The 14,089-nt window shown below is 35.4% G+C and overlaps 1 protein-coding gene across 1 annotated transcript in view; it reads right to left on the bottom strand.

Annotated features, from left to right (window-relative positions):
- The window catches only part of RIMS1 (regulating synaptic membrane exocytosis 1), a 347,536-nt gene that overhangs the window by 146,625 nt on the left and 186,822 nt on the right, over positions 1-14,089 (bottom strand). The window contains exons 5-8 of the mRNA XM_085316042.1: positions 9,019-9,086; positions 8,183-8,293; positions 4,914-5,013; positions 2,526-2,649 (exon numbers count right to left, since the gene is read on the bottom strand). Coding sequence (XP_085172168.1) covers positions 2,526-2,649; positions 4,914-5,013; positions 8,183-8,293; positions 9,019-9,086 — 403 coding nt within the window. The remainder of the gene's footprint in view (positions 1-2,525; positions 2,650-4,913; positions 5,014-8,182; positions 8,294-9,018; positions 9,087-14,089) is intronic.

Genomic DNA, 14,089 nt, shown 5'->3' with positions numbered 1-14,089 from the left:
GCAGACAAAATATCATTTTTCAGGTCTTTTGGGAATTTGTTTCCTCACAGGAGTTTTAGACGTAATGGATTACCACACTCTGCTGCTAGCGATCAGATCAAATTTTGCTGAATCAGCACCTACTGCAGACTCACTGGCTCGAGTGAGACACTTTCATGAATTTGAAATGCCCACATAATTCAGATAACAAGACAGGGAGAAGCTAYGAAAAAAAAGAGGTAACTTATCATCTAAAACAAAAAGTTTTCGATTATATAACCCAATTCACCTACATCATTATTAAAAAGTCTTTTTTGATAACCCACATAAATATTTCTTCTGTTGTATATGCTATGACTTTCATTTTGCTCTTTTTAAATGATAGACAGGTAAATCCCAATCTGATACAAAAAGACGACTTTGATTCTTTATTATTGAGGAAAGGAGATTTTTTAAATTTCAAAGTTATATGCTCTAGTCCATTTGTGGTATTTTTTGCTCTCTCTCTCTCTCTCAAAACAAAAGGCTTTAGCCAAGACACAGTTCCACTCAGGAATAAWGATGTTATGTTATGCAAATACTTCCACACCAAGACTCATTTTGTCTCATAAGAAAAGTGCAATCTGATGTGGTCTATTTTTGCCTCTGTCTGGAAAGAAATATGCATGGTCGCTCAAAGCAAAACATTATATTTTTCTAATTTCAGAGTGCACTTCTGCAAACAAAATTCACTGATCAGATTTAGAAATATTCTTTAATATGGAAATCCTTTTCAATCTAAGAAATTAGACTGCACTCTGCATTCGGTGTCTCAGTTTAGCAATTGTAATATTTTCCCTGTTTTGAATTTTTCTTCAAGAAYATGCTACTGGAATATCTTCATTTTGTACATCATTTTTTGAAGTTATGTTTATAAAATTCATAAATTTCAATAATTCCTTTGTTTTAATAATCAAATTATCTTAAAAGTCTAGGGATACATGACATTTCTTAATGCCTCAATAGCAATAAATATATCTAAAATTCATCTACATAAAATGGCAATGTAGCACTTTCTTTTTGTAAAAATTGTACAAAATACTTTTCAGGTTTTCCTTCAGCTGAGACAGAGTTCAAGACAGGTCTAATGGAAAACATTCTTTTTTTCTGCTGCTTTAAAAACATGAAAATCCAGATTTTTAAAAATCTCCTTATGGCATTTTTTAATTATAAAGTTTTAGGTGTGAATCTGCCATTTTCAGACAAGAATATCTCCTAATTTATCCGACAAAAGAATGCAAAATTAGGTTTCTACTCCTCCACAGTCTCCATCTGGATGGTAATTTTAGCTTCTCAATAATCAAAATCATTGCATCAAGCTTTCATTTTCCATTAAAAGGTCAAACTTATAACTGAAATTGGTAACGAACGTTAATTTTATTTAAAGACTGTTAACGGTGATCACCACTAAAAAGGCAGAGTTCATCTGCAAAACACAGTTACGTTTGTGTAGTACAGACGAAATCGAATCAAAAGCAATGTGAAATAAATGCAGACGATGRCTGTTTTAGTTAAAAAAAAGAAATACGCTTTACGTTTCTAAAACTAAAAAAAAGTCAAAAAAGATTTGAGAGACAGAATAATATTATTTGGATGAACCTACGATGAAAGCTGACGAACCGCAGACAGATTTACGCCTTTTTACTTTGTTTCGAAACTAGCCAGTAGTCACTCCTGGCTGCCCATCGCGTGAGAGGGGGCCAAAACACACGGCGTACGGCTCACGTCGGATCCTGCACCTCGTAGCTCGAAGCGGTCCGGGACGGGCTGCCCCGGGGGGCGCGGAGCGGCGGAGACCGCCGGCGAGGCCACCCCCTCGAGCTTACCAGCTGAAACGGATCCTCCGACTCTTCYGACGCCTATTTGGGAACTCCATGCTAGAAGAACCGCTACCAATAAACTCAATCTTGGATTTAGTATAAACAAACATTAAGAGTATAAATTTCACATTATTTTTTTTATTAATATTATGCCCATAAACATAAAAATACCATTATGTTTCCATTTTTGATTCTGATGACAGTATCACTTGGAATTATATATAGTCTTTTCAAATATTTTTTTCTTTTTTCTTTCTAAAAAGTATTGATTTATTTCAAATTCTAAAATGCTCAGTGTTTGCTGAAGCTTTCTTCTACACACTAATACTTATGTAAGTTACTCTGATTTAACAAAGTTAAGAGCCTGACAAATAGGTTTTWCTCACTTGTAAGTCCACCTGCTTTTGCCTTTCTTAATTCATCGTAAACAATAAAAAACAATTTTCTTTTGCCATTTGGCAAAAACCTTGTCAGTATTTTGACCATACAGAAATATTAATATATAYCACTGTACAGATCCAAGATTGTAATAGGCAGTAAAGAAAATGCAATATACACAATATTAATAACAAAAGGTGAATCATCCCATTATTAAAAGATAAAAGGTACTGAACTCACAAATAATCCCTTTAAAAGTCGCATTAGTAGAAGTAATAACTAYGCTTAAGGTGCAAGTCTTTAGCTTACCCAATAGGTCTTGAAACAATAATTTCAACTTGAGGTTCTGATTTTGATTCTAAAATAATGTTGTAAACTTCTTCATTTGTAGCTCCAGGCAAGGGTTTACCATTCCATTCTAGAACTTCATCCCCTTGAATTTAAAAACAAGTTTATCTCATTTCCATATTCTTTTACAATGAAGTGCAAAGCATTCATGAAATCAAAAGTAACTAACTTTCATTCCCCAAAACAAAATAAATTAAACTACTGTGTTGAAATAAGGAAAAAGTTTTGAGTCACTATCAGGCCTCCTTTCTCAGAACACTGCTTCGATTAGTAGTGCTTCTTAGTTAAAGAAACTGTCTGTGGAAACATTAAATATTTCAGAAAAAATATAACATCAGTTGTGAAATGAAAGCACAGAGCTTTTTAAGAGGTCCTTTATTAACTAGTTGAAATAAACTTTGCAAACAGGTTGATCTTCAAAATTAAAAAGTGTGAATATCTAATATTTAAMAGTTTTAAAATCCTGCCTTTTTATTACAATTTATACACTATGCATTTTGATTTCTCTACAAAAAGGACAGCTTTCTTTGCCCACGTCAAATGAACAAAAAATAAAAGCAAAGAATGAGTCAATGTCTCCGGAGGATGTTGGGGGGGATGGAAAACAAAACACAATGTGAAGTTATAAACAACACTCATTTTAAATTTGCCATCTCTAGAATTTAAATAAATATGTACAGTGAATTGTCCTTTGCCATTACTATAAAGGGGAGGAAGTCTTTAAACATAGTTTCTAACAAAAATTTCAGTATGTAAAATTAATGCAGAGATTATCACATGATGAGAATTAACGCAGAYACTATATTACATTCTCATCTCCCATCACATGCAGTGGTCAAACCTCCACAACCACTATCTATTGTCATGAATAATTTTATTTTACATTTCTTTACTGGGAATTATTTCATGTTTATCAGATTCCATCTGAAACAACCCTGGCTGCTGGCTTTGCTCCTTTCTGAGGAGATAAAAAGCAAGTGATAGAACTTGGGCTTGTTAATAAACTCAGGAAAATGATCACAAAAACTGACATCCTAGCTGCCAAGACACRCAGCTTAAATTTTTCTTTATGTTCCATGACTGTCATTCCTTCATCTCCATCTGCCTACATTTTGGTATTTTAAGAAAGGACTCTAAAAAGGATCACAGCAGCTTACAAAGCATTTTGGCTTTTGTTAACACATAAGGGTTTGCAGTATACTGCTGACAGACGTTAACGCTTGCTTGTTGAGGTAAGTTTAATTTTCCACTATGAAAGTAAATTTACTATGAAAGTAAATTTACTGAAAGTAAATGCTAAAATCATCATAAGCATTAAAAGGAACAACTTTTGTAATTCTTATAATTTAACAGCAAAAACCAACAGAGAGATACGCTAAATTCGTAATACAAAAAGATCATGTGGTTTAAACTTAATTTGCACAGCAATGATAGAACAGGTGGACAATAGCTGAGGATCCCCTAGAGCAACCTGTGAGATATCTGCACTGCTATTTGAGAAATCTAAGCAGCTTTTTTTACTAAGGAGAGAGTCACAAGTAGAAGAAAACAAGTTAAAAAAATCTGCAATCTGATTAAAGATAAGATCATCATAGTCAAAATGTTAAATCAACAGAACTGGCTCTAACCATGCTTAAAAATAAAAACTTAAGGCTAGACCCAAACGGAGATTTAAGTGCGAGGACGCTCCTGCTCGTTCTAACTAGGTAACCAGCTGCCATCAGACGTACTTTTTCTTTTGCTGCTCCAGTTCATGGTCTCCTTGACAGCCTTATGTTTTCTTTTACACCTAAGAGTCTGTCCCTAAGGCTTTTGCTCTGATTTCTCCTTCAGTGACAGGCACAGGAAAACAGGAAAACACCCTACACTGCTGCAGATTCAGGCGAGCTGAGCTACCTGCTCTCAAGTCACACTGCCATAGCCCAGAGCTGCAGGTAACTTTAAGTCAGCCAAGGAGCTGTTAATAATAAGTAAAATAGTAAAATAACAGTAGCAAGTTTGGTTGCTGCAATGACCCATTTTTAAAAATGTTTACATTGTTTATGTTATAGAGCATGACAAACAGCTGCTGAGATAGCAAGCAAAAATTTCACTGGCRATACTCAATACTGACACTTCAGCACTAACTAACAATGTCTTGTATTTTTTTCAAATATCTAAGGCACTGGAGTTAATAATAAACTAGAAATGTAAGCATTTTTTGCGTTCCATAAGGGCTGGAAAAATATTCTTCTGTATTTACAAAATATCAGCAAATTACATATCACTTGACTGACATTACTATATATTAACAGCTTCTAAAAGCTGTAAGCTAAGACAATAYATTTTGTGTGCAATTGGTTTATTTACCTGCTCTGAGATGCCCCACCACATCAGCCAAGCTACCTTTCTTCACTTTGGTAATGAAGGCACCAAGTCGTCCTAATTCTGTCATTTTCCCTCCAACAACCTGGACAATCATAAATTTGTGAGTTTCCAAGCCACAAGCCAGACATCACATCAAGCATAAATCTATAGAGAGATTTTTTTTTTTTGCATTATTTTTAAAATAAACCTAAATTATGCATAATCAAATTTTTATTTTCAATTTGAGATTTCTAAAGGCTTAAAGAAAAAGTTACATGCACAAAAACACCGGTTCTACTTGAAAAGAAGTAAAATTGTGACACAGAGTTAATAAAATTGAATTTTCTTTTCATATGTTTGCCTAATTAATCTGTTACAATACACAAAGTATTGAAAATTGTTGCAAAAAGAGAGTTTCTTGATAGATAATCAAGAACATGTACTTCATGCAAATAGATAGCTGTTTGGCAYGCGCACAAGTGTAAATGGCAGGCTCATCTCAAACCACAGGTATGCAAATCCCAAAATGCAATAGGTACACCAATTAAAATTTTAGCAGATACCCTGCTAAGGAACACATGTTATTAATACACAAGAATATCACCACTAACTAAAAGCAGGCCCTCTCATCCAGACACATGACAAAATAAAACAGTAATTTCTGAGGAATATATTTCTGAGGAAAAATAGAACCGAGGAGAGTATTCTTTGAGGAAAACTGCATGATACGCAGATAGAGAAAACTGAAAAAGGGTGCCCTTGGTAGATAATATTGATAAAATATAAAACCAAAAATGTAGTCTTTTTGACATGCTTTTTTCTCCAGCCATCTTAATCTTTCTGTCAGTTGTTTTGTTAGGAATATCCTGGGTAGAATTTTATTATAAAATGTTCCAGWGAGCAGCGGCTCCTCACTCTTCATGCCTGCATCCTGGTAACTACTGGGAGTTTTAATACAGTCTTGGTATGTACCCAAGAGGATTCAGAAACCTACCTACCACAAGATACCATGCTAAACTTATCAGTGAGTTGTTTACCTACAGCATCATATATACTACACAAAAATGAGACTCAAAAATCAAATAGAAGGAGCTCTCCAAACTAACTTTTCTATATTAAGATCTTTTTCTCATATGTTAAAAAATGTTTGGAGTCAGCAAAATCAGCCAYGTGCTACAAGAATTTTCAGTAGAGTGAAGCTGTACTCGTCGTCTAYGCCTTGCTCCACACTCCCTCACCTTGAAAAGGATAAACGGAGTGTGCTCTCACCCAGGATATGCCTTAACCAAGTTTGCAAAGCTCCTTCGTGGCTTAATTCCAATCATGCTGAGCAGAGTTGACAAGCCACATCTTCTACTTCATATGTGAGTGCTTTAACTACTAGATTACTATCTGCAAGAAGTGGTTGAGTTTGGTGCTATTGCCCCTTGAAGTGCACTCGGTTCTAAGTGGATGGGAATGTTTTGTATTTTCAGCTGTTTCCTTGACTTCTCAGTGGGTGGATGAAGACACTCAAACTGAGCTGAGTCACCTTTGGAGTTTCACATATTTGGAAATACACATGGAAAGACAGAAATTCCTGAATTGAATCCCCCATGACACTTCAGAAGTACCTCTCTCTCTCTCTCTCTCTCTCTAAGTTTACAAACAATTTAGGGACAAATACCTTAATGTTGGCAATGTCCAATTTATGCATTTAAATAAAGTGGGCTGAATGTTACTTATAATGTCTTAATTTGAGGTCACTCAATTAACTGAAACTAGCTTTCTTGAAAAAAAGTGTAGATTTAATACAATGTCAACTATCTTTTAAAMGGAATTTTGCAAATCTTAACTTAAATAATGAGTCTCATTGCACATGATTTCTGTTTCTGTGTGGCTGTGTAGATTTTAAACCTGACCTTTTAAACATTTCCATATGGATGACATTTATAAATGTGAAATATGATACGACAGCTACTTGACTGAAATGMAAGCAGCAAAGCTAGAAAAGGCAGAACTCCATTAACACATTAAGATTTACATATATGCCTTGAAAACAGGTAGCTGAATAAACATGTACTTTATAATCAAAATGGTTCAGCTTCTTTTGCCATGGATGACTGGAAAAGATGCACAAAAGGATGAAATATATTTACATCAATAATTTATCTGTATAACTTTCAATGATTACTAAGAACAAAATTTTTTAAATTTCCTCAGATAATTGTAAAGTGTTTGCATTATTTGAGTTTAAAGACACATTTATAGCTAACACTTCAGAGGCAAACATTGCCTGCAAACCTTGAGAGGTTCTCAATACTTGGCAAGACAGTAGCACGAATTTCATGGTATGTCAACCCAGGTTTATACCTGCTTTTTTCTGCATGCAATATCTGGAACTTGAATTCAAGGAATTTAACAGAAAAATAGAGAATGTACATTTACATAAAATGAAGCGATGAGTGTATATTAAGTGTCCCCCTGTGTAGAGCCCATAAAACACATCAGTTGTTACAGGTTCCAACTACCAATACTTTGGCTCAAGCTCTAGTGGTCTGTATTAGGCTCTAATGGGCTACAGTGGGGATCTGATTGACCCTAGTTCAATTTTTCAAGTGCTGTTAACATTATATATGTAGGAAATAAATACTGTCTTTACCTGAATATGGGGTAAAGGCTTTTCCTGTCCCCTGTTTTACGGTAAACACTTTGTAATATTTCCTGCTGAGATTCAAGCACCATACTGCACCTGCAGTCCAGCTTTAGGTGCCGCTGCCTCCATAGACACAAGGCTGCATCACCCAGCTGTGGTACAGACACAGGGGCTGCTGTCACAAATACACCCAGGATGGGTAGTACCTTGTCCTTGGGCAAGGCAGCAGGTACGCCAAAGCAGCTGCAGGAACTCATTTAAAGCCTGAACATGTATAATATGACTACAAATGTAGAAGCAAAGATGCAGTCCAAGCAGGCTTGGAAATAAAGGGGTATAGTATTGGGGAGAGGCAAGAACTGGTGAGGGGGAGGGATGAGAAGCTCTAGAAAATTAAGATTGTGCATCAGAATTGATGAGAAAAGGGAGATGAGGGTTACTACCTCCCACTCTCTACTCACATCCAAAGGAATCTATCAATATTGAGGATTACCTCATATTTTGAGGAAATACAGCATGTACAATAGCATGTGGAATACATTTTTGCCAAATGACAGTACAATTAGAAAGGCCTTTGATTTARTGTTAGGCTTCTACATATTAGGTTTCTTTACCATGTAACTCCTTTAATACTTACTTTTAGCCCCAGTAGTGCACCTGATTCTTTTGGCATGGTTGTTCTCTTGTTAAGAATAACACGTCCAATTAAGCGATCTCCCTCTTTAGAAGGCTGCCATGTTACTGGATGCTATTTGAAAAAACAAGCGGTACAAATAAAATAAAAAAAAATTAAAAAAAAAGTATTCTTTCTGTTTTCGTATGTACATTTATATAAAAATACAATTTGCTAACTCATCATGTCATGGTAAACACAAACACCCTTTTGATGTATGATGCATCTGAGCTTTCTCTTGTTATATTTGTTGAGTTCTGGCTTCAGTAAACTAAATCTGCAGGAAATATTATAGAGTAGTTCAAGGTTAATATAATTAAACATTTAAAACACACCTTAGGCAATAAAATTAAATACTTACATTTAAAATTTTATAGCCCTAAAAAGCGCTTTTACAAATTCTACCCTTTAAAATAATAAAAGTGTTATTCAGCTCTTCTATATGGGTTCATTATATAACAAAAGCCAAAATCCTTTTCGATTCAAAGTGAACAGAAAAATTCGTTAATACACTTCGTGCAGCCTCACACTCACAGCTTCCTTTGTGGTGTATAACTGGCACGGTGAAACACAGTAGCACATACACACAAGAATTCATTTTACATTAAAACTCAGGTAATTTTTCCARTATAAATTTTGATGAAAATCTCTTTCTGATTTTGAGTTCCACGGTCTTTAAGCCAAGCTTTCATCTATTACAAATGGAATAAAGTTCTAATAACAAAATGTCAAAGCTGAATGGAAATAATCAGCAAACATTTTAATTCGTGCATATGAAATTATTTTTCCCTATTTCTTACCGAACTAATAGGGGATGTCTCCCTGCTGTGCCACGTGGCAGGATCCAGCCAGTAATAATCCAAATCACCTGGAAGAATATGAATGGAAAGAAATGTATAATCTCTCAGAGAAAGGTGTATGAATGATTACTTCTGTATGCATTACTTTTAACGTACAATAGTTAAATCAAGCAAATACACTTGCAGTATGATTCAAACTTGGACACACCAACTTGAAAAATATAGAAAACATAAAAATAAAAATATATAATAACACAAGGATCTCTGTTTCTTCATGAATCAGACATCCGAATCAGCTGGGCACTCCAGTTGTTCTTCRGTTTGCCCAGTCACCTTCCAAGGATGGATCCCAACATACAGTATTCACTCTTCCTCCTTCCCCATCTCCATCAGAAACACACAGTGCTACAGCTAATAACACCACTAGAGAGAATACTACACAGAATAAGCACTTAGCTGTAGTTAAGGATAGATGACCCTCAAGAAACTAYGGAGGAGTTGATTAATACCGTGCCAATGGAGATTGTGCAGACAGGGAGGGACAGAAGCTGATAAATAATAACAGAACACAGACTACAGGGTTAAATAGCYACATTAAAACAGCAAACAGCACAAACAGCAAATATAAGGTTGWAATCTTTCATTTTGCTGAAGACAAACTTCTACAGTATATACAYTGAGAAGAAAACCACAAATGAAGGTGTCTGGAAGCCCTGGGTGGCTGGGACTGAGCAGGGCCAAGGCGCAGCAGTGCCGAGAGCAGAGGCTAGGACGCCACTAGGAGCGCAGGAACTGAGGGCAGGCTGATGAAAACTCAGTCTTGCTTCGCTTTACAGCTGTGTCCTTTAATGTATTACAGCTGTGGGAGGTTGACTTGTTACCCAAAAAAATGGCCAACTTCCCTCRTTRCTCTCTGGAAAGAGTGCTGTAGAGRAGTGATATAATTATGCACTCTAAGAAAGAAAGGGAAGAGCAAAGAATTGGAGGAGGAAGAATTGGGCAGTGCAATATGGACTCAGAAAACTCTCCAGTTTTCAGTAATGGACTCAGTGGTCCAGCAAAAAGCAGTTCTCGTTTACATGAAGAGGCCTACTATACGGGAAACAAAACACCGTTTGCTGGCCTCCATGTTTCACGGCTGTTTGCTAGGCAGTAGAGCAATGCTGGGGCAGCAGCAGAGTCACCCCGAGCATGCAGGAGTGCGGGCTCTAGTGATCAAAAACATTTCTGCTCCTGTCCCCATTGCTCCCTGTTCTCTTTTGCATTCTTCCTTCCCCAGCTTCTGCTTCCATGTCTAAGTATCCCTACAGTCCTTTTTGCATATCCCTGACCACTCAAATCATGCATCCTGACCCAAAAAATTCTTGCCGCAGCCCGATCCCCTCATACGTCTTCTGTCCTTACCCCTGCCTACCAATCTTCCCTCTTCTCCAGCTGCCTACTCTCTGTGCCCTTTCTTCCCTGGCCATTTTGTTCCTATTGTCCATCATCTGTCTCCTTCTGCTCCTGGCTATAAGTTGTATGTTTTAATCCCTCCTTCCTCTCATCCCTCTTCATGCTAAACTATGCCATGACCAGACCTTATTCCCTGAACATAAATCTTTAGTTTCTTCTTCCTCTACTATCTGTTCTATACATTGTCCATAAATTTTAAGCCTGCTGTCTGCACCCTCTCTGGCCAATGACATGGTCATTTTGCTCTCTTTTCCCAGAAGCTGAGAGCAGGAATTGCACTGCAAACTTTGCTGGACTGAGAGCAAGCACAGATGATATGCTTGGAATGTATAAATGTAACTATCAAATTAATGCTCAACTGAAAGCAGTAGGTCCATATTTTGGAGAATATTTTAAGAGATGCAAAAATGCCCTTGTATCATGCCAATATCCGGGCAAATTAAAGATTCTGCTCCAGATAATAAGGGCAGYTACTACAAAGGAACTTAAGAGAAAAAAAGGGAGAAAAAAAGTCCCTGAAAAATGACTGATTTTTTAACTTTCTATTTAATTTCTGCATTAGATAGATTACTAGCATGGAAACTTTTGGCTCAATCTATGATAAAAAGTTTTACAATAGAAAGTGTCAGGTAATCTACATCATCTATTAATATAGGATAGAACACACAAATTAAAACATAATGGATAAAATCCACAAATAAGATGTGCATAACCACATTTTTTAAAATGGTAATAACAGTAGTTATTATCTACTTTATAGATACTAATATAGATACTACTAATAACTAGTATCTTGATATCTGCAATTAAGCACTCTGCTACAAYTATAGTTTTAAAAAAGATTTATCCCTTATCATTCTATGTCACAGTTGCTTCTCTACCTGATATGTCTATTTACGCCATTCTTGCAATGCAGTATCCCAGAACTGAATATGTTTGTTTAACTACACATAATTTTAGTATTATAGAGGTCTAGGAGTAGGTAAATGACATGCAAAAGAGCACTGTTTCAAGATTTAATATTTTCTCAAAAAAAAAAACAAAACTATACACAGCCCTCTCTTCCTGTTAAAAATCACTAAAAATAATTAATAAATCAAAAGCAAATTTAAGAGAGTGTAGAAAAAAAMCACTCTTTTCTAATGACTAAATTACTAATTTATAGGCTGGCACTGCTTTTGAACATGTCTTAAATAATGCCTTAAATTTATAAGCACGTAAGCATGAAATAATTAAATGATAGGCTTGTATGAACATAAGATATAGAAACACTGTACCATTATTGTTGAGCATTATTGATATATTTATATAAGACACAGATAGATGTACCTCAACACTATGYATATGATAAAAAAATTGTAGTTATAACTTATGTTTTACTTGGAATTTTCAGAGTGAAATAAGTATACACTTATAAAACCCTGTTTCCCAATGGAATAATTCAAAATGTTGCATCCCGTCAGCAATGAAATACTTTTCTTATTATCATAACATCCTGCTGCTCAATCACTGTACACTGGKACATAAACTGATATAATCATACATCTACTTTACAAGAGACAAATGTGTTRAATATTTCTTGAGAAGTATTTGCTGGTCTTCAACCTAATTTCAAGACAGGGAATAATAATTCTAATATATTCTTGTTGATTTTTTATCAGCAAGATACATGCCCCCAAAATAAAGGGAAAGYAAAAGCCACAACACTGAAACAGTGCTCTCTCTAAAATGCTTCATCTTCATCAGTATTACCCATACCACAAGCTGATGCTGTGATTTTGTGTGAAGTCCTGCCAAGCCGGTAAGTGCTAGAAATGACAGCCTTGTCTCTGTTGCAAAGTTGAAGCTTTTCTTTGCTTAAACGTGCACAGAATATGAGAAATATTGTTATGCTGTATGGCTAGTCACTCTGCTTTCCAAAGAAACTTCAATACTGGAAATTAAATGCCTCAAAATGTTTCTCCAAACCCAGGCTGTATTCAAAGGCCAGCGATATTTGAATTTCAAAATTTTCAAGTATTTCAAATCAAGAAATATTTTACTTTATTTCTGATCCTCTATTATCTGAAGATGTAAAAATTTGTTCTCTGAGAACTAGCTCAAGTCCTGATTTTACTAACTTTGATTACACTCTTGAGCTGCAGCTAATACTCTAGATGGATGGATGTAGATCTTTTTTGAGATTTAGAACTTATTTGAATTAATTTGATTGATCTACTGACTTTATTTAATTCCAATTCAATACTGACATTAACTTGTTTTAAATGTATTATCTGAGTTCGTGTTTAGTATTATTAACCCCATTTTAGCTTTGACTTGATCTCTTGAGCTTATTCTTGTTTAGCACATAATGAAATTCGTAAAATGAATAGCAAGTTATTTCTTTCAAAAAGCCTTACGGGCTTATAATTTTGGAAACATGGATACACATCTATCCTTTAGATTTAAAGCCTGACCAGCCCTTAAGAATTAATTGTTCTTAAGAACGAATCTAAGTACTTCCAAATCTGCCATGCTATTGTTCAGACTAACAGAATTACAAAAGAGAAAGACTGAGAATAAAAAAATTGTTGTGAGCTTCAGGACTGATGATTAAAGAGAAATGTATTTCAGCATTAGTATCTACTCCAGAGCACCAAATGATGAAGTTGTGCTTGGTGAGGGTTTTGGTGAGCATTTGCCAGACTCCTCCATAGCACTGTATTTGATGGCAATAAGAGATTTTAAACACTTTTTTTCTCCTATTCAGAAGAGAATACTGCATGACAAAAGTCTTGGAGTGCACAGTGAGTGATTACAGATACTAAGAAAGYAATCACAAGGAACTTTTTGAGCTTTGCTTCCACCCAATGGAGGGGAAACTGTTAAAAATATGAAAGTGAATAAGCTTTATGGTCCTTAAATAGGAAAGGAGGATGTGCATAGAACTAAAAAAATCTTTAGACTTAAAAAGAAAAAACTCAGAGAAAACAGTGAAGCAGATATGATAGCAAAAGATCTCCAGGAATTATGGGAGTTCTTCAAAAACGCAATACTATGGTCAGCAGCATAACCAGCCTAATACAGAGGAAGAAGTACAGTAAATGACTGACTAACCAAGTCATGAGTGTTTCATGTTCTAGAARATGTACAAACCATGGAATGTTATTTATAAGCAAATAACTTCTGATGACTGTGATAGAGCACCATTAATCATGCAGGAAAAAATCAGAAAGGTCAACATAAACACTAAATGCAAACATCAAGAGATGCAAAGATTATCAAGAAATCATTCTGTAAAAAGACTATGGAAGTTAAGTCACGACTTTTTGGCTCCATCAGCAAATGATACCAAACAGGCTATGATTCTCTGCCTTTTTTTATTTTAAATGACAGTTCTCATAAAAAGAAACTTGACTAAAATCTCAGCAAGAAGTTAACAACGTCTGTAGCAAAAAGATTAAATCTTCTTGCCAAAGCAGGAAAAGACGAGGTCAGACTATCTAAATAAATCATACACTTGGCTAATTCACTTCACCCTGGAGTACTTACAGACCCGTCTGCAAGTACTCCAGCATGTAACTCTCCCATTTCCAGGAACAATTATTTCTGAGAATTAGTGGAGTATGGATGAAGT

The sequence above is a fragment of the Rhea americana genome, unplaced genomic scaffold (genome assembly GCF_003343005.1).
Source record: "Rhea americana isolate MKP2758 unplaced genomic scaffold, rheAme1 scaffold_45, whole genome shotgun sequence".
Classification (NCBI taxonomy): Eukaryota; Metazoa; Chordata; class Aves; order Rheiformes; family Rheidae; genus Rhea; species Rhea americana.
Note: the sequence above shows the minus strand (reverse complement) of the source record. Positions and strands in the feature narration are given on the sequence as shown.